General features: G+C 41.1%; 1 protein-coding gene across 1 annotated transcript; it reads left to right on the top strand.

Annotated features, from left to right (window-relative positions):
• Positions 1-771: 771 nt before the first annotated feature.
• Positions 772-26,507, top strand: grm2a (glutamate receptor, metabotropic 2a; the record flags this gene model as incomplete). Its single annotated transcript, XM_083939300.1, has 5 exons — positions 772-1,299; positions 11,827-12,664; positions 14,903-15,966; positions 25,201-25,378; positions 26,434-26,507. The coding sequence occupies 5 exons, from the start codon at positions 772-774 to the stop codon at positions 26,505-26,507; spliced, it is 2,682 nt and encodes an 893-aa protein (XP_083795426.1).
• Between the last annotated feature and the right edge of the window lie 591 nt (positions 26,508-27,098).

The following is a 27,098-nucleotide window of genomic DNA, read 5'->3' as shown; positions in this document are numbered from 1 at the left end:
AAAGGGGTTTTCAAAATAACACACACACACGCGCGCACACACACACACACACACACACACACACACACACACACACACACACACACACACACACACACACACACACACACACACACACACACACACACACACACACACACACACACACACACACACACACACACACACACACACACACAATAAATGATTCCACTCACAATGAAAGCTTGACCGCATGCTGCTTGCAAACACGTGAAAACCGTTTGGACGATGTTTCAATTGTCCTCAATAAACTCTGCTCTGACGGTGAACTCTGTCCTCAAGACTCATCTTGTTGATTAGTTTACGCCTGTTTTGTAGTAGCACATGTTGTGGCTACTAATAATACCCCATCTTTTATTATTTTCTGTCCTGAATATCACATCCACAATAAGCATGACAGTATACAAATATTTACTCACAGATGATGTCAAATATTTTCATGGGACGAGTCCCTGGCAGACACGATATGAGTGAGACAAAGGGATCATTGTACTCCAGCTCAAAGGCTGTGACTGAATTTCTCTCTGTTTGATCTGCAGGCTGTAATCTACAAAAAACTCTGAAGAAGAGAAAGACGAAGAGGATGGGGCTGATGCTGTAAATGGCCTCTGTCAGAATAAAAACACTGGTGCTTTGAGACCTGGTGCTGCTGCGCCTCACTGTTCTTTTCTACAGAGTCACCATCATCAAAAGCCGACCAGACGCTGACCAGAAACAGACAGGGACGGTGACATTGTTTTTCCCAGGGATATGTCATTGGGGAAATCCCCTGTGTTGGGGGTGCGCCCTGTGCACCGACCCCTCTGGCTGTCCCACCTCAGCCTGCTGTGCTTATGTGTGTCTCTCTTTGCCCAGGCTCCCCAGGGTTTGCCTGTGGTAGGTTATAACACTGACTCCAAGAGGGAGATCACACTGGACGGAGATCTGATGATTGGCGGCCTGTTCCCTGTGCATCAGAAGGGTGAGGGAGCTGAGGACTGTGGGAAGATCAATGCTCAGAGAGGGATCCAGAGACTGGAGGCCATGCTGCTGGCCCTAGATGAAATCAACAAGGATGAACGCATCCTGCCCGGCATCAGACTGGGAGCTCATATACTGGACACTTGCTCTAAAGACACCTACGCTCTAGAGCAGTCTCTGGAGTTTGTCAGGGCCTCCCTCACCAAAGTGGATGACAGCGAGTACACGTGCCCCGACGGCTCCTATGCCATCCACGATGATGTCCCCCTGGCTATCTCTGGGGTCATAGGAGGCTCCTACAGTGATGTCTCCATTCAGGTAGGAGCTAATGAAAACACACAACTGAGAGGGTGGGCTGTCATCTGCAGCACAATAATTAAGTTTCAGTGTGCTGTTGAAAATCATCTTTGTTTTATGCCATGAAAGCTCCATTAATTTTGTTAGAGTGCAATTACAAAATGTGTATTTAACTATCAGCAGCTTCCCGCAGCACAGTAGTAGTAAATTGAGACACAGAAAAGGAGAGGAAGGAGTACAGAAAAGAGTGTGATGGATGGTCATATAACTGTCCATTTAGACTTAAGTACCATGTGCAATTACCCCTTGTGAGATGTTAACACAGGGACTTAATGAGTATCAGTTCCGCACAGAGGATCTGTTTACCTGTACGCCCCGTACGCTTGGCTGATCTAATTTAAAAGATCTCTTTCTCTTTCCTCTGTAATTCACACTTCGGCAGCGGTCCTGTCAGAGGCAGGCGCGCTACAGATGTTGTGGTCGGGACAGGCTGACAGGATGACTAGTGACGGCATGATTACTCTCAGCAGCAGTGCTCCTTTCGGCTCACTCGAGCTGATGCGATGAAAGCTCTGCTAATTGGGTCTCCAAATCTCTCAGTTGTGATACGGTTGCCACATCAGTGTAATTTCAAGTCATTACAAAAAAGAGATGGTGTGTCACGTGGAACTGAGATTGGTAAATACCCACAAATATGCAATATACAACTTGAACTCATCATCCCGGCTCAGTCAGCCAGAGGAACGTGTCTGCTGTCTTGCCTGGAGACTATGGTTGACCTCACTTTGAGACTTGCAGCCTAATGTTCCAGATATCTGCTTGTTTGAAGACAGGAACACACTTCTGCCCGTCCAGAAAAAAATAATTGGCTTCAGGTCATTGATAAAGCATATATACTGTAAGAACCCCTGCCAGTGTTACTCTCCAGTGGGAACTTCAGGACAATGGACTGGTGGACGGTGGCATCCTTCCCTACTTTTGAGTCATGATTTGTAGAAAACAGAGGCCAGCAGTAGACATTCCAGCACTGATGTGCCAACAATAAATCAACCGCAGTGAATAGCTGCTGCCGCTAAACAAATGTTTTCTCAAGTGGGAATTAAAATCCTGTTCACAATTTGTAGACAAGTTTGAAGCAGCCTGCTGAAAAAACTTTTGTCTGAATGAGTAAATGATAATATCAAAAGGATGTCAGATTTAATGTTCCCTTATTGTAGTGGAACTCTGCAAAGATCTTTGTCTCTCTTCCTGTAGTTCAAAAACAAATGTTTTGGTCTCCCTGCTGACAAAGCGCTATTGCAGACATACAGTACAATGCAATGATACATTATACAGGTAGATTACTCCTGGGAAATTGATGTAAGGGGAAGATTAAGAGCACCTAAATTGGGATTCCTGGTGAAAAGGACAGTTTGGAAATAAAGCATTTGATAAATGAGCTGTAATTTTAGTGAAACCCTGCATCTGGGGCTCCTCAGTGAGTGCCCCTGTCTTGTGGTAATTTATGGATGTACTATAAGAAGCCTGGGGTCTGAGGTCTGCCCTAGCTTCTCATTCAATCTTCCTCATCAGTAGGAGTGCACCACAGGACACAGTTCCCTCGCCATGAATAATCCTCTTTTGTAATGTTCGGTTATGAGGTGTGCAAGCTCCTGCTCCTTCTCCTGGCTGGTTGGTGGCATCTAACAGAAGACAACTGCCCTCATAGTCTCTTGAACTGTTAATTTGCTTTTTCATTGAATCACTTACTCTAGGTTTTTGCTTTTAATTTAATTATTTCCTTGCAACCTATTTTATCTCCTGATGTTTTAAAGATTTGTTGTCTGCAGTGTGAGATGTGCCCTTTGAAAACAAGTTGCAAGCCTACCATGCTTGCACTTCTGTGTGAGCAGCAGGTGGTGAATTCAGATGTGTGTATTACATCCCAAAGGCAAGACATTTACAGGACTACTAACAATATTAGTTTAAAGACCCTTATTGCCATGGTGACATGGCGGAACAGGGTGAACTGAAAGGTGGTAAGAAACTAGTGCTGTCTAAATCTCTATCACAGTAAAGGAACCTTTTGCTGTGCTGCTGGTGTTGTGGCATGGTGTGACAATCACAGATATGGGGGTGGATCTGGCTGCAGGCCTAGCCATGCTGGCGTTACATGGGCACAGATTGCGTTAAGTGTGGAGGCGAAGTTCTATGATGCTCTTGCAAGCTCTTTCCCATCTGCGGTTGCTGCCGGACTGTCTGGGGTTTTGGCAGAGGTGTGCCTGCACACAGAGGATGTAGAGGGATCGACTGAGAGATCATGTTTCACAGAAACACTGAGACAGTGACAGGCAGATATAATCATAGGGATGGAGGGGTGGAGTGAGTCACAAACCATTTGACAATCAAAGCCTGTATCTTAAGCAGGGAAGTCTGTGATGCCATCTGGACGGTTTGGATGAATCTACTTGTAGAAATATTCATGTGATTCAAGTGTTTAGTCTTGAACATCTTCCCAGTGGTCTGTCTAAACAGCAGGTTATCACTGCAAGGAGAGTAATGACCTTGCGATGACAGTAGTCTTGTTGCACACTGAAAGCAAGATTTAATCATAAACAAACCTCAAAACACTCTCAGCTTGCATTAAGTGTATGGATATTTCTGCATATAGCCCCTTTATAGAGGGAACATTAGCCTTGTCATTGTCCTAAAGGCGTTGGTTATTCAGAGATGTATTATATTCTACAATTACAATCCAGAAACATCTAGCCTCGGGGACAGCTTAAATTAATACATGGAAGGGACTCCACTTTTGTTACCCTGGCAGCAGCCTGTGCTGCTAAATATGACTCCCTGATAAAAGAGCATCCCAGAGGAAAAACCTCATAATCACCAGTCCACATTAGAAGAACATCACCTCTTGAATAACAAAAACTCAAGAAATATTCTCAGGCACGAAGCACAGATATAAGACATTTAAATAACCTGCTCTGATCTTCTGGTTTGTTCCAGAGTATTTGTATGAAAAATGATTGTGTAATGGCTCCTTTGTGAATTAATATAGTATAATATTTTAGCGCATTCTCTGCATTGTGGTAATCTTTACTGATAAACGAGACAGGAGGATGCATGCTGGAATTTTAAAGATATAGAATCTGATATGAACACACTTGCTTGACATTTGCAGACTAAACCATGTGAGCGGAATAATAAGGTAAATTTATGGGCTCCCAGTGAGCTCAAGAATCTCATTTTTTTATTCCCCACAAACAGCTCTATTTATAGAATTGTCTTCATCTGCAGGTAGATGGTGCCAATCTCTATAGCGCACGTCACATAAAGTCATACAGAGGATTTAAACATGGATACACACATGCCAGAATCCATGCAGGAGAGAACAATAATGATGAAACGTATCAGTAAAGCCATGCAGTGAAAATGCATTATTCATGGGTAAAAAGTAAAGAACGTGCTCCTGAAATGGTAAATAATTCACATGTGATTGGATTATTCAGTAGTTTGGCAGAACCCGCTATTTCTGCAGTTGAAATGCATATCATGACCGCTGCAAAAACTCCTGATATCAGATATCAATGACAGAATGGCGGAAGGACAGCTGGACCCCAAATAATTTTTTCACTATTTTAGTTTTTGTGGATTTTTAGTTGACCTAAACTTAACAGGTTTTAGACAGAACAGAACGGATTGTAAAGAGATGGTGATGCACACAGAAGAAAGCAATGAAATGAATGGAAGCAGGGTTAATGTCAAGCTGAGTAACTGACATTGTAAATGAGGCACAGCCACAGCTTAACATGCACTATAGTGTGAATGGTTGCATGACTCTGGGGGCTTTGAAAGACTACTGCAGCATAAAGAAGATTCACATTATCCAGCAGGATGAGAGGGCAGGACCATATAAAAAAAACATCCTTGCTCTAGGTATCCAACAGTTCATGTTTCAACCCTGTTAAAGCTGTTGCCAAGCAACCAAATCACAAGAAATGAACTAATAATGAACCAGTGCACACTATGAATGGGTTGTATGTGCATGCATGTCTGCCCCTCATGTGTGTGTTTGCATGTGTGTTTCGGGGTTCTGCAGTGGGTCATGTATATGTTTGCTACTGAGTGGAGCCGAGGACTGCTGATCTGGGAATACAGTGTTATTGCTGTAGAAGCACATTGAGACAGTCTTCTGGGAAGAGCAGATGGGCTTTTCATGTAGAAAAACTAATGACATCTCTACAAAGTAGGCCTGAAATTTTCTGGACCAGGTCACTCTCTCACTCCTGGATATCCCTACAGTAGTTCTGTTATGTGACTATTGACCCCAACTGCCGCTTCTCACATGCGTCTCGCCCATTCAACAGTACTGTGTGTTAGGAAGACAAAATTAGGACAAAAATGAGTGCAGTGCATGAAATGAGATGTAAATGTGCTGCATATCTTAAAAGAAAGAAACTGCATTTCGATTTAATTTTTAACTAACTATATCAGTAGATTCTACTCTTTTGGCATGTCTTGAAAATAAATCATTATGGTGACTTTCTTCATCAAGGTTTTTAAGACATATACATATGTTGTTTTACACAACTGTATTTTAACATTTTACATGTTACAGGGCAGCCTGAATAATTCTCGCTCATGGTGTTGGCTGGTGCCTTAGGGGCATCTGTTTAAATACAGTATACGACAGCTGAAAAAAGAACATCCTGTTACTCGGTGTCGCTGTGTCAAATGCAGCTACCAGGTCCTGTATGCTCTCATTGCTTGAAATGAAACCACTTCTGCTCAGTAACAGACCCTCCAGTGCAAAGTCACACTGGGACACTTCTTAATTTTCTTAATTAAATAAGGTGCTCTCTGATGAAGGATGATCCCTATAGCTGAATGTGTTAGACTGTAAGCCGTATGGGGGGGGGGTTCAGAATCCCGTTATGCTTAATTCCATTTGTCCTTAAAGGTCCCATATTGTAATAGTGAGATCTCCATGTCTATTTTTCATTAACAAGCAGGGCGAGGTGTGATACAAATACTGGGATGTCCCAGCTATACAATATATAAGTAGAAAGTGCTGCTACAGTGCTGTTTTTGAAATGGGAGCTTACAGAGACAGGAGCTAAAACATTAAACCATGTAAACATGTTTTAGTAGAAGCCCAAAATTCAAGTATGAACCTGAAAATGAGCATAATATGAATGTAAATATATATAAAGTATATATATAAAAAAAGGCTAACATTAAAATCGATGTGAAGAGTTGCTTTTGAGAAATGGAAGGATTATATTACAATATTGTAAGACATCTACTGTCAGCGAGTTAAATAACTAAATTTACTAATATTAATTATCAAAATATGATCTAATAATTTCCCATGTACATATGTGCGCCAATTCTTTTTTTCTGTACTGTCTGTTTATATGTTGGACATGTTGCTTGGCACTCAAACGTAATTCTGTTGCAATGAAGGAGCTTTGCAAATCATGAAACACATTCTCACAGCCTCCATCAAAACCTGCAACTGTAGGCAGGAAGACACAACACCCCCCCCAAGCGTAAATTGCTGAATGACAATATTTGCAGGATATAAACTTGCCACAGAAGCATTTCACATCTCTATCTCTATCTCTTTTGGCTCAGCTTTTCTGGTGTCATGCGACTTATTCCTCAAGCTCTTCTTGTCTGCTCCCCTTGTCCTCTATATCTTAAGCCTTAGGACATGCTCCTTTGAACCTGTTACAGTCGAGATTCTCGAGTGACAATCCTTGTGCAGTTTAACCAGTAAGCAGGGGGCCCTAAAGGTGCATGATTATAAGTGGTGTACAATAAGAACCCGGCCACTGTTTTTTATGGAATTCATATCTCCATAATACTCCATTTACTTCTAATCTAAAAACAGTCTCTACACTCACAATGTGTCAGTTATAGGCTTTGGCAGGAGGATGGGTCTTGGCTTTTCATCTATATAATGATTTCCAATAAGCCCCTTGTATTGGTGACATGTCTCGCACTATGCCTTATAACCTCCATAAACCACATGCAAGTGGATTACTAAACTGGCATTCAGCTGACTACCATGAGCATAGCCAAATCTCAGCCAAATTATTATTATTATTTTTTTTACTTTCATACCTGTGTTTAGACAATAATTAGATTAAAGCAATCCTTACCTTTCTTGCATTTGTCAGTTAGAGCACTCAGCACTTCCCTCCAGTGTCCCACCCTCTTCCCTCTGCCATGGGAAGTCTGAAGTTCCGGACCTCCAACTAGGCAAAGTGCACTGGACTTCCCGTGGCACTTGAATGCAGCATGAGCAGTGCAAATAAAATGGAGCGATAGATGACAGGCAGAAAGCTCTGCAAATAATTTTATTTGAAAAAAGAATAGGTTGGTTTTCTTTTATCAGAATCATATAAGAAAATAAATATTGATGAGTTTTAACACCTGGTGGATTTATTTTACATTTTAGTGTGCCATACGCTTATCAGGAGCATTTTGCAATGCAAGAAAGGTGAGAATTGCTTTAAGTCAACTTTGCCAGGCCACTTTGCCTAGTCATTTTGCTTTGAATGTTTAATGCTCACTACTAACACAAACTACTCTTACTAAAAACATGTTAGTTAAGCACTACCGAACATTAACTAAGGAAAAATAACTAAACATTATCAGAAACACATTTGTCAAAGAAATAACAACAAGTACCAGCTTTAAAACTCTGCCCCTCCCCATGCTGCATGAGGAACAAGGTAGAGTCCAATCAGCAATCAAGCATGGCACGCCCTCTCAAATGATCTTTCACTCGCTGCATTTCCATTACAGAAATTAGGCCCCCGAGGAATTTACAAGACTCCGGAGGTGACATATTGGTGGTGATCAGCTGATCAGTGATACAGTGGCGTGCCGAATATATATATATATATATATGTACGATTCACAATGTCAATTTATGTACAAGTAACATGGAAGAAAACACTCCATCTTAAAAATTCTGGGCGCTGTAAGTGTGTTGACAGACAGGCTTGCAACCCGCTTGCAGGTCAGTGTGTGTGTGTGTGTGTGTGTGTGTGTGTGTGTGTGTGTGTGTGTGTGTGTGTGTGTGTGTGTGTGTGTGTGTGTGTGTGTGTGTGTGTGTGTGTGTGTGTGAAAATTGGAGAGAGAGAGAGAGAGAGAGAGAGAGAGAGAGAGAGAGAGAGAGAGAGAGAGAGAGAGAGAGAGAGAGAGAGAGAGAGAGAGAGAGAGAGAGAGAGAGAGAGAGAGGGCCGCAGGTCATAATCCAACGCAACCGCTGCAGCACTCATTTAACAAGCCCGTGCAAAGATGCGCATGCACAGATCATTTTCTCCGCTGCGTTCTACTCCACCACTGGATAAAAGTGTCTACTCTACTTCACTGTGTTGTTGTGGCATCTGTGCTACCACGCATCACATCCCGCTGAGAGTTACATCCGATCAGCAACCGGGCTCCTCTGAGGGGAGAAAAACGGCCCTCTCTCTCATGACTCACATGCAAATAAGGGGCATTCCGGCGAGATAGACCTGCGTTATTCCAGGTATTCAACCCTAATGGAAACGCACCTGATACTCCACTCAGTAGAGATAATAGGGAGATGGAATCACCTTCTAGGCATTGCTGCCGGTCCCACCTCCTCCAGTGCCCAAGAGTCAGCTGCAGGGTCATCAGCCAGGAACCGCCAATCACCAATGTTTCCCTACCTTAATCCTGGGACGTCTCCTGGTCGCTGAGCGGTGAAAGGGACGTCTCCCTGCCACCCCCTGCAGCTGAGAGGTGTTCCCCCCTGCGGCTGTTGTTGGGGTTAGTTGGTCATTCCCCAGCACTTGTCCTTCCTCCTTAACCGGAGCCACAAGCTCTTTGGTTGCCTTCTTAGTACTTTAACTAAAGTAAAAGATAAAAGTGATTCTTCCACCACTGCTGGTAAAAGATCGAAGTGATTCTTCCACCACTGCTGGTTTCTGCATAGATTTGGACTTTATATCAGGGTGTCCATTAATACAGAAATGCATATCTGATTACCAGGTTTTATTGTGAGTACTTTTCTCCACAAACATACTGCTTCTTGGTATTCCATCATGCTGAAATCCTTATGTGGATTTAAAATAAAACTGGGATTAGGGTCATGATAATTTATCAGAATGAAAATTAGTTTTGTACGTTGAAAATTATTCTTCAGATAGTGTTTGTGTCATTTGCCACTTTAGATCATCTTCTGATTTCGCCCTGCGAGAGCAAGCGTGCTGCTGCCAGCTGTTTCGCCACATGTCGAGAAAGACTGTCAAGGCGGTTTAAGGAGGGAGATAGTTTTATGTAGGAATGTCATTACGAACCTTTCTGCATAATCAGGGTTTCTCCGGCTGACCTGAATATCTCAGGGGAAAGCGACCTTTGTACTGATATAAAATGCTCACTTTTGCATTTCAGCAATCTATATTTTCCCTTTGTTTTTCAGTTGCTACACCACAGACGAGTCAGAAATAGCTCTAATGTCCGATTGGTAATTTTGTTCAACATTTCCTCTGTGTGACATAGTGTGTGTTTGGATGGTGGTTAAAATCTAGCCCAGTCACTCTTGATTGTGCTGTTGCATTTCATTTTTCTGTGAAATGTTCTCTCATTAATTCCAATAAATCTAGTGGTCTGGAAATCACTGCCATTGGCTCATTTAATATTCATCTCTTTGATCCTGCAGAATAACAAAGATCCCATGATTAATATCCGCTGAGGCACATCACACTATTGTAATGTCTCAGTGTAGTGCCTCTTTTTCACTGAGGATACATACTCATCAATGAAGTGTCTGTTTATCTGTTACGCGCATTTGGTCTTTATTTCAGAATCAGAAAAATCTTTATTATACTCATGTATAATAAATACTTTGTCTTTTTCTCTTTGTAGTGAAAATATAACAAATAATGAATTAAAAGCACTACCAGAAAACAGTGGTAGTAAGAGCAGAACAGCAGTAATAGCAGCGTAACTTTAAAAATACAAGGTACTGGTTAAATTAAATGTACACATTTACACATTTACAGAAGTTGAATGTTATAAATAGAATTCTCTCCCTCTCCTTGTTCTCCTTCAAAATCAGTTGACCAATACACCTGCAATTTGCTCTCAGCCAGAAGAACCTGTTTAAATTGTAAAATACTGGCCACATCATAGTACAATATATCTATTGTTTATGACTTTTAATTGTGATTTAGTTACGTCAGAGAAAACGTTTTGTCCAATGTATTCAAATTGTAATTTAGTTCAGTTATTTCCATGACAGCTTGTTCCGCTGTTAGTAATCCTACAGTACAGTATATAAAGCATAGAACGATGGTCAGCACTTCAACATCATTAACAACCGTAACAGTGATGTTGGTATTTTTGTCACCATGTAAGTCTTTGTGTGTGTCATCATCCTGGTGACACCTACTGTAGCAGAAACTAACATAGAGGTGGTTTAGAGTATATTACTAGGTGTTTACTAGGTATTTCTGTCTTCAGGCAGATTTTGTCACTATAGCGTTGCAATTGTACAAGTTATTGTCTAGACACTAAACATTACAGTCATGTAGTCAAGAGCAAAATGAAGGCCAACTTTGAAAATGGGTGTGATCTGAGCAAGGGAGCCAGACTTTTTGGAACTTATTTCCAATATGTTGGAAAGGGACTTTGTCTCGATAACCATGCAAGTTGCGTTCACTAAACTTTACAGGTGTGTAGTTGAGATGAAAATGAAGGCAAAGTAGCTGTATGGCCGAGAAGGGTGTGGTTTGAGAAAGGGCAGCGGAATCAGATGCATTTGAATGTGAATTTCCTTTTCCGAATTTCTCAGAAATGATTCATTGGTATTCAAGATGTTGTGTGCAGTGAGTGTGCTGGTGTGAGCCAGCATTAAAGTCGACTAGATTTAGGTCGGCGTCCTTTTGACTGATCAGACAGACTACCCTTAGGCTCCCACAGAAGTGCCTGAAGCAAAAGCTAGTGAGTAGGTGCTTCTGCACACTGCTAGAGTGTCACGATACTGACAAAACCTATTTCACAGAAAACACAAAGTTTCAAGATTCTTTGATACTTTGACTCCCTTTCACTTCCCAGTTCCTGCCCTCAACCCCCTGTCTGTCTCTCCTCTTCACAGAAGGGCAAGAACTTTCTGAAATGTGTACATTTCTGTAGTAAAGTGAATTCTATCCATTGTAGTGACCTGTAGCCATGGCGTACATATTTTTGGTTAACATTGTTGACAACATTACAATGCAATGCATGATCTCGTCACTCAGTCAGTTTAGTTGAGAAAGATGCAGCAAGGATCCAGTAAAGAAATTAGACACTGAATGGGGTGAGACTAATTGCACCTGCAGGAGGAAAACACACCGTGTAGCCAATTTTATTTATTTATTTAATTATGAGCAAAATCTCACATTTGGCATGTTTTCTGTGTAAGGTCTTATAAGTTAATTACGATGCATGCACATTAAGATGTACAGTATCCATAATGAAGGTTTATTGATATTGTGAGACTGATTCAAGTAACAAACATCATCATTCTTTTACTTATTCCAGGTGGCCAACCTGCTGCGACTCTTCCAGATCCCTCAGATCAGCTATGCTTCCACCAGTGCCAAGCTCAGCGACAAGACCCGCTATGACTACTTTGCTCGCACCGTGCCCCCTGACTTCTACCAAGCCAAGGCCATGGCGGAGATCCTGCGTTACTTCAACTGGACCTACGTATCAACGGTGGCATCAGAGGGCGACTATGGTGAGACTGGTATTGATGCCTTCCAGCAGGAGGCTCGTGCCCGCCAGATCTGCATTGCCACTTCAGCCAAGGTGAGCCGCTCCATGAGCCGCTGGAGTTACGAGAACGTGATCCGTTCCCTGCAGCAGAAGTCCAACGCCAAGGTGGTGATCCTGTTCACACGCAGCGAAGACGCCCGGGAGCTTCTGGTGGCGGCCAACCGCATGAACGTCACCTTCACTTGGGTGGCCAGTGACGGCTGGGGAGCTCAGGAGAGTGTGGTGAGAGGTAGTGAGGCTGTGGCAGACGGGGCCTTTACCATCGAACTGGCTTCCTATCCGATCCCTCAGTTTAATGACTACTTCACTTCCCTGCACCCATACAACAACACCAGAAATCCCTGGTTCAGAGAGTTTTGGGAAAACCAGTTCCAATGTAGCCTCCATGATCTGGGCTGTGGGAAGCATTCACTCCGCGAGGCTCAGTTTCAGCCTGAATCCAAGATCATGTTTGTAGTGAATGCTGTCTATGCAATAGCTGCTGCCTTACATAACATGAGGCAGGCCTTATGCCCCAACTCCACCAAGGTGTGTGAGGCTCTGAAACCTGGCAATGGCAGAAAGTTTTACAGGGACTACATTCTCAAGGTCAAGTTTGAGGGTGAGTAAAATCGTAATGAACTTATATTTTTGGTGTTGCTTAACAAATACGAGTTTTCATGATGTAAAATAGCTTTATTTTCTGTCATCTACAGTGTATAAAATGCATTATCATTTAATTTCCCCAAGTGCACTCTGCAGCTGCAATATTCCACAAAATGATCTATCATTTTAGTGTTGAGTTATATCATCTTAGATTAATTATACCAATTCATATAAAATGTTGAATTAGTGAAATAATATTTCAATATGTTTGTACACTGCAGCTGCAGATAAGCTGTACAAGGATTTAATTTTCAAAGATTAAACGATGCAACGATTTCATGCATCTTGACTTAAGATATAATACTAACAATAATACTGATTTTTTCGACATTGTTGAACTCAGTTCAAGTAGAGAATTTCACTGAAAGGTTCTATGTGTAACTTTCATAAAACCCTTATTAGCGGCACCGGTGACAATTAGTGAAATGCATCCTGTTGGATGCGTGCATGCACACACACACACACACACACACACACACACACACACACACACACACACACACACACACACACACACACACACACACACACACACACACACACACACACACACACACACACACACACACACACACAAACACACACTCTCTTCACATTGCCATGAGAGAACGAGCGTTACACAGTACAGCTGCCCACCTCAGCGGGACGCTGCTGCAGAACATAAAACGGAGGAACAGCAGATGTTGACTTGTTCAATATAAAGTGTTACACACAAGACCTTTAAGAGAGTGGGTTCTTCAGTTTGAGAACTGCAGATACCGATTATACAAACATTACTTGTTTTTTGCTTATTTACACTAAGTTGTAAAACACTTATTTGTAATTATTTGCATGAACACATCCATACATCAGAGATGACAGACCCACCACTTTCGTAAATGAAGGTGAGAGTATTTGATTCATGGAAGGGACATAGAGTTGAACCAGTGTGCTCTCATCCTGCTGTGCTTTTCTCCTCTTCATAATTTGTAGTACAAGGAGAAAACACACAGAAACTGGTGGACAAGCTTATTCTTAAAGCCATTAGATATAATATATTATATGTCAATTTAAGTGCTACATAATAACGATTTTTAATATTCTATTATATATAACATAAGGGTTGTTGAATAGACCAATCACACAAAATTATTACTTTTACAATTAAATTTAGCTAATATTATTAGAGCTGAAGTGATGAGTCAGTTACTCAGTTTATCGACCTAAAAAGTATGGCAACTACAATATTTTAATAATTGATTAATTGTTCCAGTCCTTTTTTTTTAAAGACTATTTTTTGGAAGTTTTTCAAGCCTTTATTAGAAAGGATGGACAGGAAATGGGGTGAGAGAGAGAGGGGTAGACATGCAGCAAAGGGCTGCAGGTCGGAGTCGGACCAGCAGCCGCTGCCTTGAGGACCTTCAGCCTCTTAATATGGGGAGAATGCTCTAACCACTCAGCCACCGGCCGCCCCTCCAAAAGTCCAAAAGTCATTAGTTTCACCTTCTCAAATATGAGGATTTGATATTTTTCTTCCACATATTACAGTCAATTAGAATGGATTAGAATGGACTTGGACCGAGGGAAATAATCATAGGAATTTAATGCATTTGATTCATCAAATAATCAACAGATTAATTTTTTAATGAAAATAATTGTTGGTAGTAGCCTTTAGTATACTATGCAGATATATTGCACTGCTGCTAGTTCTGTCAAAGCCTATTGAAACTGGATAATGACAGGCACTTTCTAAAATCTTGAAAATGGTAGTTTATTTCAGCCTTGATTTCACAGGGAAAATTGAACATTACTTTATTTATATGTGCCATCTGCCTGGAATTTCATATTCCTATGTTCAATCCAGGAACTCAAAAAAGGGTCAAACTGTGGCTTCCATCATCTAAACTGATAAATTGCACCTTTGTCTCTTCAGTCACTGTTCAGCCTCAGTATGTACTGTGAGAAAATGTCAGCTGAGACACATAATGAGCAAAGTGATACATGTTGTGTGAGAATGTGTGCTCTGTAAGATATGGGTTCATGATACGAAATCCACAGTCTTGTTTATTCAAAACAGTCTGTGACAAATTAAACTTGTGTTGATATTTCTGCTTTGCTTTTTGAAGTTTTTGAAGATCATAGTGGCACTTGCCGTACAATGACCCCCTCATGCATTTTATTTTCCAACACTCTCTTCTTTTCTTTTCACTTTTAGCTCCATTCCGTCCACCAGACACAGAGAATGAAGTCCGGTTTGATGCAGTCGGGGACAGCCTCGGCCGTTACAACATTTTTCACTATCACAAAGAGGATGGACGCTATGTCTACCGTAAGGTGGGCTACTGGGCTCAGAGCCTCACCCTGAACACCAGCCTGATACCCTGGGCTGGCCAGGTTGCACCAACCTCCCAGTGTAGTGACCCCTGCAGGAAGAATGAGGTAAAGAGTATGCAGCCTGGAGATGTGTGCTGCTGGATCTGCATTCCCTGTCAGCCTTACCAGTATTTGCAAGATGAGTTCACCTGTGCTGACTGCAGCTTTGGACAGTGGCCCCTGGCCAACTTGACGGGCTGTTATGATCTGCCTGAGGAGTACATCCGTTGGGAAGATGCTTGGGCCATTGGACCCGTCACCATTTCCTTTCTAGGGATGATGTGTACGCTCTTTGTCATTGGCCTCTTCCTTAAACACAATGAGACACCCGTGGTGAAGGCCAGTGGCCGTGAGCTCTCCTACATTCTTCTGCTGGGAGTGTTGATGTGTTACAGCATGACCTTCATCTACATTGCCAAACCGTCAACGGCAGTTTGTACACTGCGTCGGCTGGGCTTAGGCACCTCATTTGCAGTGTGCTACTCAGCCCTCCTGACCAAGACCAATCGCATCGCTCGGATCTTCAGCGGCGTGAAGGATGGAGCGCAGCGGCCTCGATTTATCAGCCCGGCCTCCCAGGTTGCCATTTGTGGTGGTCTGATCTCCTGCCAGCTGGTAGTGGTGGTGGTCTGGCTGCTGGTGGAGACCCCAGGGGTGAGAAAGGAGGTGGGCCCTGAGAGGAGAGACGTGGTCACTCTCAAGTGTAACAGCAAGGACTCCAGCATGCTCATGTCTCTCACCTACAACTGCATCCTCATTATTCTCTGCACGGTCTACGCCTTCAAGACACGCAAATGCCCCGAAAACTTCAACGAGGCCAAGTTCATCGGTTTCACCATGTACACCACCTGCATCATCTGGCTGGCTTTCCAACCTATTTTCTACGTTACTGCCAGTGACTACAGGGTGAGTTAAGTTAGGTTACACATGCTTTATGACTGAGCACATATGATGTTGTGAAATAATCACAACACATGTTTCTCATATCAATGAAAGGTAGCTGCTGCTGTTGTAGTGATTTGTATTTTTTTTGTGGTTTTAATGGCTTTAGGTTCTCAATCTGAGCAGAATACATCCTAGCAGATAATGACTTCTTCCAGGAATGAATTTGGAATTTACATGCATGAAATCACAAACTGATGTTAGCTAGTATTGATTCAGCAGTCAGTCGTGACTCTGTTGCCTGTGGCTCTTTGGAATATATATTCTTTATTACTGCATTGCTTTAATTTTTCACAATTAGCTGCATACCAAAGATTGCCATGTGCTCTCCAGATAATAACTTTAACAGCCTTATTTTACCTGTAAAGTTTAAATATTAATGAAGTGAGAGTAAATGATAAAATATGAATGTTTAATGCACAGATAAGTGTAACAGGCCACCAAATATCTTATAAAACGCTGGCCCAGGTGGTGCTATCATGTACTTAGTGTTTTGAAAATAGGTACATTCATAACCCGTCAGTCTGGTTAAACTTAACAAATGAAATGGAGGGAAGACACAGCAGCTCCTTCAAATCAGCATTTCCACAACTTAACTTAACCTGGGAAAAAGATTTAAAACTACTCCACCTACAACAATGCCCCTAATAATGTGTCAATCTAGACTTACTTACTATCTCGATAGATGTTAATGCATATAATAAATCAAAATGGATACTGACAAGATAAACAGTCTTCAGTCTCTGACCCTGCGTGTTGAATGAATGCTGATGGTGATGGACACAGTAATGTATAGTTTAAAGTAAATTGATAGAACTTCAGAGAAAAGGGTGGCCCGAGTTCTGGACTTTTATTCCTCTGGGATCTGAACAGCATGCAGTGAGAAAGAGGCAGAAGGGAGAAAATAGACAGAGGAATCCCCTGACAAGACCATGAGAACTGAACGTCCCCGCGCGTCCCTGTGCGTAGCTGTGTGGAATGGAGTGTGAAAGACTGGGATGCTGAGTCCCAGCTGTGCCCTCTGTCCTGGGACTCCAGTGAGGCTCAGAGGAACACTTCCTCCAGGCCCTCCAGGCAACACGAGCAATTCACAGCCAGACTGGGCTCATCAGTTAGATGCAAATCTCCCCTTTGACCGATAAATAATTACTGAAGAAACTGACATGGCACAGCGTTTTTCACAGGCAGGGACATACAGTATTACTAGTGTTCTCCTAGTTTACAGCCCTCCTCAAATTGTTATCACAGCCGGATGCAAGCCTCCAGCTGAATAACAAATACAGATTTGATTGTGGTCTGTCATGAAATGTTAAAGTAAACTAAATACTACTGAGCCATGGATAACACATTTGATTATCATATGAAATATTCAAGATGTTCTACGCACCGAGGGAGAGGGCTCTTCTCGTATGCCAGTGCTGGTCATCTCATCTTAACAGTAAACAACTGATTAAACACACAGCACTTATGTTAAAAAACACTGAAGGCTGTACTAACAGACAGAAAAGTACTGCCTGTGATCTTTACAACTGTTGCCTGTCTCGTTAACAGATCCTTCAAAGATTTGTCTGGAAACCAACCTTTCCCTAGTCATTTTTATTTTCTCTCAGTTAAACTCCTTTGACTTTGTTCAACGCCATAGAAGTTTTGTGTCTAGAATGCTGTAGAGCCCATTGATGACGTTATCTCACACTTGCTGAATACAGTAGTGTGAATATCATCTCACATAGTACTCAACCATAGACTGTTTAAAAAATGGTCAAAGGGATTTCCGGTTTGGCTGGGATGGAGTAGACGTGTGTTTAGTCTTGCTCCTGCAACTTTTGATAATTTCATGTTTCAGAACCCCGAAAGACACAACAAATAGTAATATTTGTCTTGTTTGACGGACACATCATCGAAATATGTCGACGTATGCAACCAGACAGACTGTAAAAGACCAGGGGACGAAGATTAGCCCTCCAAATGAGGCAGGTGGCAAGCTTAACATGGCGGCCATTGTTAACCTTTGGGAAGGGCACCGCAAAGCCCTCCCCACTGATTTTAAAGACCTCTTCGCTGATTTCAAAGCTTCCATTTCAACATTCAAAACGAAGCTAGACCACATCAATGCCATAGTGTCCAACCACGCTCAGAAGATAGGCTGCCTCGAGATAAATGCAAATTTACAAGACGAGTGCCTTCTAACTCTGGAGGTCTCCTGTATCACGCTAGCGGTGAACAACGCTAAGCCGAAGCCAGGCCAGAGAGCACGGGAAGTCATTATCAGGCTTTACAAGTACCAGGTGAAGGAGAGGATCATATGTTAAGCCCGGGCCAGGAGAGGCAAGCTACAGTACAGAGGCTCTCCCATCTCCATCTACTAGGACTTTGCGCCGGAGGTGGTGGAACAACGCCAGAAACACCAAGAGGTGATGTTGAGGCTTTACAACCTGGGCTTCAAACTTGCGTTGCTATTCCCTGCAAGGTTGGTCATCGTGATGAAGGACGGAGCTAAGAGGAGGCTCTTGGTCTCTGAGGCTAGTCTTCATAACATTCAATCGCACGGAAGAGATCGGATGGCTGCAGAGGGCTGTTGATATCACCGCGGATAAGCCACTGTCATGCTATTTGAATACCCGTGAGTTGATGTGATGCCTACTGTATAGCTGTTCTTCGAGTTTATTTTTGCACTGCGGCATTAGTTTTAGTTAAGGTCCTGAGAGGTTGCTGATATTCTGACTGTCAAGAGTTTCGAACAGAAATCGCTAAGTGGACATTTTAACACACTGTGGACATTTTTACTCGAGATACAGTGTTTTCTGATGTTTTTGAATTCCTGTTTTTTCATCTTTTTGTGTGCCTGCTTACACTATTATGTGAATTCAGAGTATCTTAAATCTCTCATGCCAAGTATTTGAAGCTCGTTTACATGTGGATTTCAGTTGTTATTATATATTTTCTTCACAGCTTTATTTTATTTTAAATTTTTATCACCCACCGCCTCAGGGCTATCTGAAGTATTCTTGCTTTCTGTTACTCATTTAGTCAAACGGTTCTACTGGAGCCTGACACTTGTCATAAACTGATGTATAGGGGGGACCTACATCAATACAGCCTATACATATGGTTTCATATAGGCATGCATTCTATTAATCCTATTTGATATAGAGGAATACCTTCATGGCCTGCCTGGCTTAAGACATCTTAGTGCCCTCTGCTGGCTAATTTACTTTACATGGTTTTTGCTGTTTGTTCTTTTTTCTCTATGACTTAAAGTGTCAAATACTGTTATTGTTTGGGAAGAGACCCCGGAAGCTCAGTTTAGCTGTTAGCTGCGAGCTGGAGAGCTCAGATGATGTTCTTTTCTCTTTCTCACGTTCATCATGGAGATTCAGTTCACACTTACTGTTACTGTAGTAAGTTTCAAGATTTTGTTGAGACTCAAATCCGTTGTTACAAAGAGTTTAACTACCCCCCCGATGTCAGCAGTGGCATTCTGTGGGAAGCACTTAAAGCTATTATTAGGGGACAAGCGATATCCTATATTTCTCAAATGAGAAGAGCGGAACGAGCTAGGCTGGTGGAAATTGCAGAGGAACTGTTAACTCTTGATGGAACCTATTTCACCTCGCCATCCCCCTCCTTCTATAAGAAACGGCTACTTCTACATTCAGAACACAGCCTCTTAATGACACACGTAGTGGGGAGACAGCTAGACAATCCAAACAAAGCTTTTTTTAAGCAGGGAGATAAGGAAGGGAAACTCTTGGCACGGCAGGCCAGCGCAGCTAGTGCTTCTAGACTGATCTCTCAAATTCAACTACCGCACGGTAGCCACACTTCTGATCCTGTGATGATCAACAAGTCTTTTTGCAGCCCAAAAACTGCAGCAACCCCTAAACCCTTAGACTGTTTAACGTACCCTCAGATTGATATAAATCTCTCTAGGGAACTCGGCAGACCCATCTCTCTGTTGGAGGTGCATGAAGCGATCAAGTCTATGCAAAACAGGAAATCTCCTGGTCCCGCTGATTTACAGTTGAGTTCTTCAAGGCATACTCGATGCTATTAGCTCCCATCCTTGTGAAAATATTCAATGACTCCTTTGCTGAATGCAGACTGCCAGCAACCTTGCATGAGGCATCCATTTCATTGCTCCCGAAGAAAGACAGGGATCCTACTTCATGTGGCAGCTACAGACCGGTCTCAATTATTACTTGTAAGATCCTTGCTAAGGTCCTCACCCTCTGCCTCCAAAGTGTGATGTCATCAATAATTTCACTGGACCAGACAGGCTTCACATTAGGGAGACACCCATTCTTCAACACCAAAAGGCTGCTCAACATCACATTCTCAACGGCTTTCTATTTTTCATTTTGGAAATCTGGCTTTGATTCTAATTTTATTTCTTGGGTTAAGCGTTTGTATGTAACCCCCTCTGCCTCTGTAAACACTAACAGTGTCCGTTCAGCATATTTCCCTGTCTGCTCTCACCCTTTCGGTCAAAGTAGCCATCAAGCCATTAGCCATCTGGCTTAAAAAATTTTTTTTTTATCAATTCTGGATCAGTTTGGGCATCTATAGGGGTATAAATTGAATATTCTGAAAAGTGAGAAATGTTTTGTTAAACAATTTGGCGAGATCACTCCTACAATCCATATTTCCCTTTAAAACAGATGACAAGGGGTTCAAGTATTTGGGGGTGTTTATCACCAGCTCCTTCAGGGACCTTTTTCAAAAGAACTTCCAGCCGCTATTGGATAAATGCAAGTCAGACTCGTCTAGATGGGCAGCCCTTCCCCTGTCCCTCGTAAGTCGGGTTAATCTTATGAAGATGGTCATTTTACCAAAGTTTCTGTATCTTTTCCAACACCTCCCAAACTGTCTTAATAAATCGTTTTTTGCTAATTTAGACCAGCAACTTATGGCTTTTATTTGGCATAATAAACAGGCCCGTATCAAAAAACATATTCTTCAACTCCCTAAACCTGAAGGGGGACTAGCACTCCCTAATTTCCGCCACTACTTCTGGGCCTGCAACATTAATAATCTTTTATATTGGTGGAGTTGCAGACGACTGCCCACCCTGGGCTCATACTGAGATAACATCTTCTTCCTGCTCTTTGCACTCTACAGTTTGCACACAACGCCTCACAGTTACCCATAAGGTCTCACCTTATTACCTAAACAAACAGACTAAAATGTTTTTTGTACCAGGCCTTTAATAGATTTAATTATGCTGTGAAAACGGCCTATTACACATGGGGGTCAAGGGGAAACTGCATTATTGTGAAACCTGCCCCTAGTGGACACTTGGAAAACTGCAATTTTTGGCACTTCCATATTTGATCAACCGTGAAATTGCTGTGGTTGGGGCTTGTGCTCAACCAGAGGGTTGAACCAAGAAGTACTTTCCGACAGAAGTTACAGCCCTTAAAAGGGTCGTTTCTCGATAATAAACTCATATTTGCGAAGTGGTTAAGGTTAGGCATTAACAACTTATGGTTGAGGTTAGTTTCTCGAACATACTGAAAATAGATTGGGTTAATATGGTAATACGTTCTTTGGCCGAGGTTAAGGATGACCCTTGTTTCTTTTGTTCTTTTAGCTATACCACTGTGCCATGTTAGGCAGTTGAAATCTTAGTGGAAATGAACTAAGGATGTAGCTTGTGTCCTCATGGTTTCCTTATTAAGGCACTGGATATTCTTGCCAGATACTTTGTCTTTGAATGGACCTTCCCAGTAACCTGACTCTTGCTAGATGAATTTCGTTCCGCCTTGCTTCACTCGTACATCTGGGATCGCTGCATAGCAAAGTGATTTCAGGAGGCTGGGCCAAAATCCTTGCATATGATTGGATAAACCACGTATCCATCATCTTTATTGACGTGCTACTTCAACCACTAACATCAAAACCAACCCCGTGGCGCTGATGAGAGTGACACAGGGAAAAGCCAAACCTGGTCGGGAGAAGGGCGAATACATTGTTTTCACCAACAGAAGCCTTCAGAGCCGTTCTCTGGTGTTCTTTTAAAGAAGAAATATTTGCTAGATTGGACAACAAGGATGAAATAGCAGCATCAATGTTGACGCCTGCTTCCTAGATGTGAGCCGCCATTGTTGTCTGAATCACAACAGTCGCTTCTCCGCTATGTCACATTTATTAAAACCCTGCCAGGCGGTCCTGATTGGCTCGACTACCTGAAATCACTATCTTATGGAGCGATCCCAGATGGGTGAATGGAGCTAGAAGGAGTCAAGGCGGAAGCAAAGCCGACGAAATTCATCTGGCGATAGTCAGGTTACCTTCCCAGTGCCATAGGTTCACTGTTCATACACTGTTCCAGTTCATATCTAAGAGAAGTAACGAAACACTTTTCCTGCAGCTTTGTTCCATTGCATTCAAGGTTAAAACTGGTTAGGTGCCTAAATGTATGCCTGGTTCCAAAGAACAATACATTTAGATTTGCTTAAATGTAAGGATAAACTACCAACTGCTTACGTTTTCGAGCTCTTTACAAAATTGTATTCCTACTATTTCTAAGCCCCCTCTAGTTACAAAGCTTAATAATCCGTATGTATATAGAAATAAGGGAAACTAACTAGCTGCCTCCATGTCATTTATATACAATACAAACAATAAAGGACCAAATTTCCTTGAGGAAGACCATGCTCCAGGAGAGCATATCTCCTACATCTACCATTGGGACTCTACCAGAAAGAAATGACTGAACCCATCTCAAGGCCTCCCTATTAAAACATATTGGCTTTAACTTACACATCAATATCTGATGGTTCACTGTGTTGATTGCTTTTTACAAGTCGAGCATTGTCATTCCACGGTACCTGCCACTGTCAATTTTCTTTTTAATGAAGTTGGTTAAATAAATCATGTCTGTTTGCAATCTGACTGAAAATCATATCAAATTTTAAAGTGGTCAAGATATTTAATATACTGTTTTTAAATAGCTTTGATTGTTTTGCTCAACGTTGCTGCCTTTTTAAAGTGTTAAAGCTATGTACAACCATACCTTTATTAAAGTTTAAAGACCCATTGATATTCAGACCTTTATAACTTTGTTTATCATTGGTCCCTTATGATTTAAGGGTTGCCCTGAACTCATTTATATGTTATGTAAAGCTACATTATTTCTATATGCAAACCTTAAAAAGAAAAATCCTTTAGTACTTATAGTGTATAATAGTGTTCATAATTTCCTTATTTATACAAGGCTGGCTTCCCTGTTTAATTCTAACTTCCTATGATGGAGCAATTTTATCTACATTTATCACCTGAATGATACTAGACCATTTATTAGTGATTTCTTCATTAATATTAGAATATCAGACGTATTTAAAAATCTTGCTTAATCATCTAAACACCCTTTGAGGAAATACAGAGATAAATCTAGCAACTTAGCATTAGTGGGGGAAATACATTTTTATAAATTTCTCAAGTCATTCCCTGACCAAACAAGTAGGTTTTGTCAAGTCAACCTCCATGTCAACCTTCCAAAGAAAGCCTTGTACCTGGTTCATCCAATAAAGATTTTCAATAAACGTACAGCACAAAGCTCAATAAAAGAGGGAATCTCATTTCTGCTGTGAGGTTCTCTGGAGGAATAAAGCTACCTGAAAACAGGCATTATTTATATCTGAAGAAGCAGTGCTGTATTTGCAATATTAAACAATACCTTCATAGGCCAAACACAGTAAAAACAAGGGTGAACAGAGACAAGCAGAAACCATGAGCTTGACATCCTGTTCTCCACAATCGAGCAGAAGACATCTGGAAAAACTATGCATGCAAAGGCAGATTCCTTGTCCTCTGCTCTTCCAAAGCAACATCTTGTGAATTATTAAAACCACTTAAAAGGTCATTTCTATGCAGTACTGTCCCCGATTTTATTCAAAACTATTTCTGAATTAAGTAGAGGACATTTAGCCTCTTTGCACTTTGTCATTGCTCAGATTATTAAGTGTTAGCTGTCACTTTGCCTTTCTATATTACCCTTATTCAATATATCCTACTGTACAGCTGAGAAACTATACAGTGATGAAAAAATTGGAATGGTAGATTTTTGTGAATTTACATCTCAACCAAGGACCCGAGTGTGTCAGTGTGTACTGTATTTTAGGTAAATTCATCCCACATGGCAACACAACCAATAGTACATCTCAAGATACAGATATAAAACACTTACATGGTACACTATGACATTTAGTCAGTGATCACTATGTTGCAAACATATTAAATATATGAATATTTAATACTTTTGTATATATATCTATTAAAGAGTCCCTTAATATAATCTATTATCACTTGCTAAATACTGAGATTAATAATTATGTATTGTAAGAGAGCACATCGCTGCCTAAGCTAATAGGTGTTTCTTATCCTCTCTTTGTTATCTTTGTTGCTGAACAGTGTGTGCACAGTGCAATACCTGGTGCACATTATTTTAATACCAACATTAGAATTCAGGGTGGAAACAGACACCTGCTGTGCCTTGTGATAATAGCATGCACCTGCCGCACACCACACAATCTTGGGGTGTTTCCTGTTATCCAGGGAAAAAACAAAACAAAAACTGGTATCTACGTGGAGACTGGAAATGCAGGAGCCGACTGATGACACATAGAGAGATGTGGGCAGGGTGAGGGGAAAAGGGAGTGAGAGTTTAGCAGTTGATTGACAAGCAAATAAGCGGATCGCTTAACACCTCTCTTTAGCAGTCCCAGCTGATAGCTTCCTCTATTCCTCCTCTGTTGCACCTAGCTTTGATTCTGAATTATGAAAGATGTCTTCCTCATTTCTTTCCAGACCTCTGATCTCCTTTGTTATTAAAATGAATATTCTTGTATGTCAAAATAGTCCTCAATCCAATGCGATTGCTTGTATGATTACCTCCGAGTCAAGTTAATTTAACACTTTATGATTGCTTCGCCTCAGAGTTAGATCTGCTCTTTGGATGGACAAACGCTTGGATAAATATTTTTTAATACCAAAAAAATTTCACAGAAAATATCCACATCAACATTGAGCTTGTATGTAAATGTTAATACTGGCACTGGTGTGAAATTAAGAGGCACTTTTGATGGTGTCTCTTCATTTTGGCAATCTATAAATGTGAGTTTGCTGTTCTGTTACATGAAATAAACACAAACCACTGAGTAATATCTGTGAATTTTTCACCTCTCTTTCCTCCTCCAGGTGCAGACAACCACAATGTGCATCTCTGTCAGTCTGAGTGGGTCGGTGGTGTTGGGCTGCCTCTTTGCTCCAAAGGTTCACATCATCCTGTTCCAGCCGCAGAAAAATGTCAGCACTCTCAGAGTTGCCACAACCCGCTTCAGTGTCACCACCGGCCCAGGTTCCAGTTTCTCTCAAGGTATCACCTGATATACAGTACATACAACAACATTTATTTATTTAATGTTTATTTGTAAAGGGGCAAGTTTAAACCAATGCAACACACCACTGACTTAATAGTCTAGGGTTATTTTCAATAACTGTCCCCCAACAAAACAATACAAGACAAACTAATACAATAAAACATAAAACAAGAAGCAGAAGCTCCTCCACGACTGCTCCCTTTTCAAAATGGTTTCAGTTTGAGTTGAAAATTATCCCCTTCAGGATCCAGTTTGAGATCTGCAGGTAAGAAATTCCACGTTTATCACCCAAACCGAAAAATTTGTTTGTGAGAATGAGGATTTACGTAGGACCACTCACAGTTCTTGGTGGATGCTCCACATATTACTGAGCCTGAAGCTCTGAATGGAACTACAAGGCCACCGAGCACCTGGCAAGCTTGATTGTGTATGTATTTGTTTAAAATTAGCACATTTAATAAAATGATCAAAACTTAACATATTTAATATCCTAAAAACATGGAAATGATGTGATCTTATCAGTTTCTTGTCCAAAATTTTAATTGCTCGGTTGTATTTCATCATAAGATAATGTTGAACTAATTGCCAAAAACAGTAATCCATTACTCATACCTACATACATTATTCATAACTACTTGATGAGGCCACCTTTCTGTCACACCTCTAACACTGACTGTTTTATTCTCTTTTCCTTTTTAAAGTCATGCATGGTTGAGATCAGGACAGTTCTCTTTTGTTCCATTACAAAACAAATAGAAAATCTCCACCAGAAAAACTGCAGAACCTTTCTGACATTTCTAGGAATCAGAAAAAAAGTCTACCTCACTATTGTTTCAGAATAATTCATTAAAAATGTGATGTTGACACATACAAACGTAACTACAAATCACCAGATTTCACATAATTTCATAGAATGCATTACTTGATTATCATACTGCTGATTGATCTGTAGAGCAGCTCAATGAAAAGGGACCGGTAGAGACGTGTAAGTATATTCTGTGTCTATATCGTTTGTGTAATTCAATAAATAACTTTTTTAAATGTTTTGCAGCGTCTGCCTCCAATGTTGTTCCAACAGTGTGTAATGGACGAGAAGTGGTGGACTCCACAACGTCCTCCTTGTGAAGATCAGCTGAGTTCCTTTTTTTCAAGCATTGTAAACAGAGTTATATAATCACTAGTCCTGAATCAGGTGTCTCAGATATTAAAGAGGTCATACAGACGATCGTCCTTACTTTGTTGTCCTCAAAGTGCTGTGAGTACAATGTCCCAATTTTTTTTATTTTGTTCTTCGACTCGTAGCGATTTAAAATGAGATGCCAATAAAGTCGCATATAGCCCTTGTTTTTATTGAAGATTCTACTTGCAACAATTGAGTAAAGTATAGTAAATCTGTTAAATGTAATATATACAAGATGTTTTTAATGTAGATTTTGGTGAACAAGTTTGTGCTTTCTTGTAATTTATGTAAATAAAATGTGTTTTTTATTAATACCAAAATTACTTATAGTCTGATTTTTTATTTGTACACCATCATTATCTGCATATTCCAGAGGATGATATATGTATATGTTAATATATTGACACTGTAAACACTGGGAAAAATGAAATAAAGCTTGTAGTCTTACAAAGTTGCCAAACATGATGTTACATATTATTTACCCGCTCTCCTGCTGCTAGCAGAAACATATCTATAATACTGCATGTTTCCAGGTA

Source organism: Echiichthys vipera (assembly GCF_963691815.1).
Source record: "Echiichthys vipera genome assembly, chromosome: X".
Classification (NCBI taxonomy): domain Eukaryota; kingdom Metazoa; phylum Chordata; class Actinopteri; order Perciformes; family Trachinidae; genus Echiichthys; species Echiichthys vipera.
Note: the sequence above shows the minus strand (reverse complement) of the source record. Positions and strands in the feature narration are given on the sequence as shown.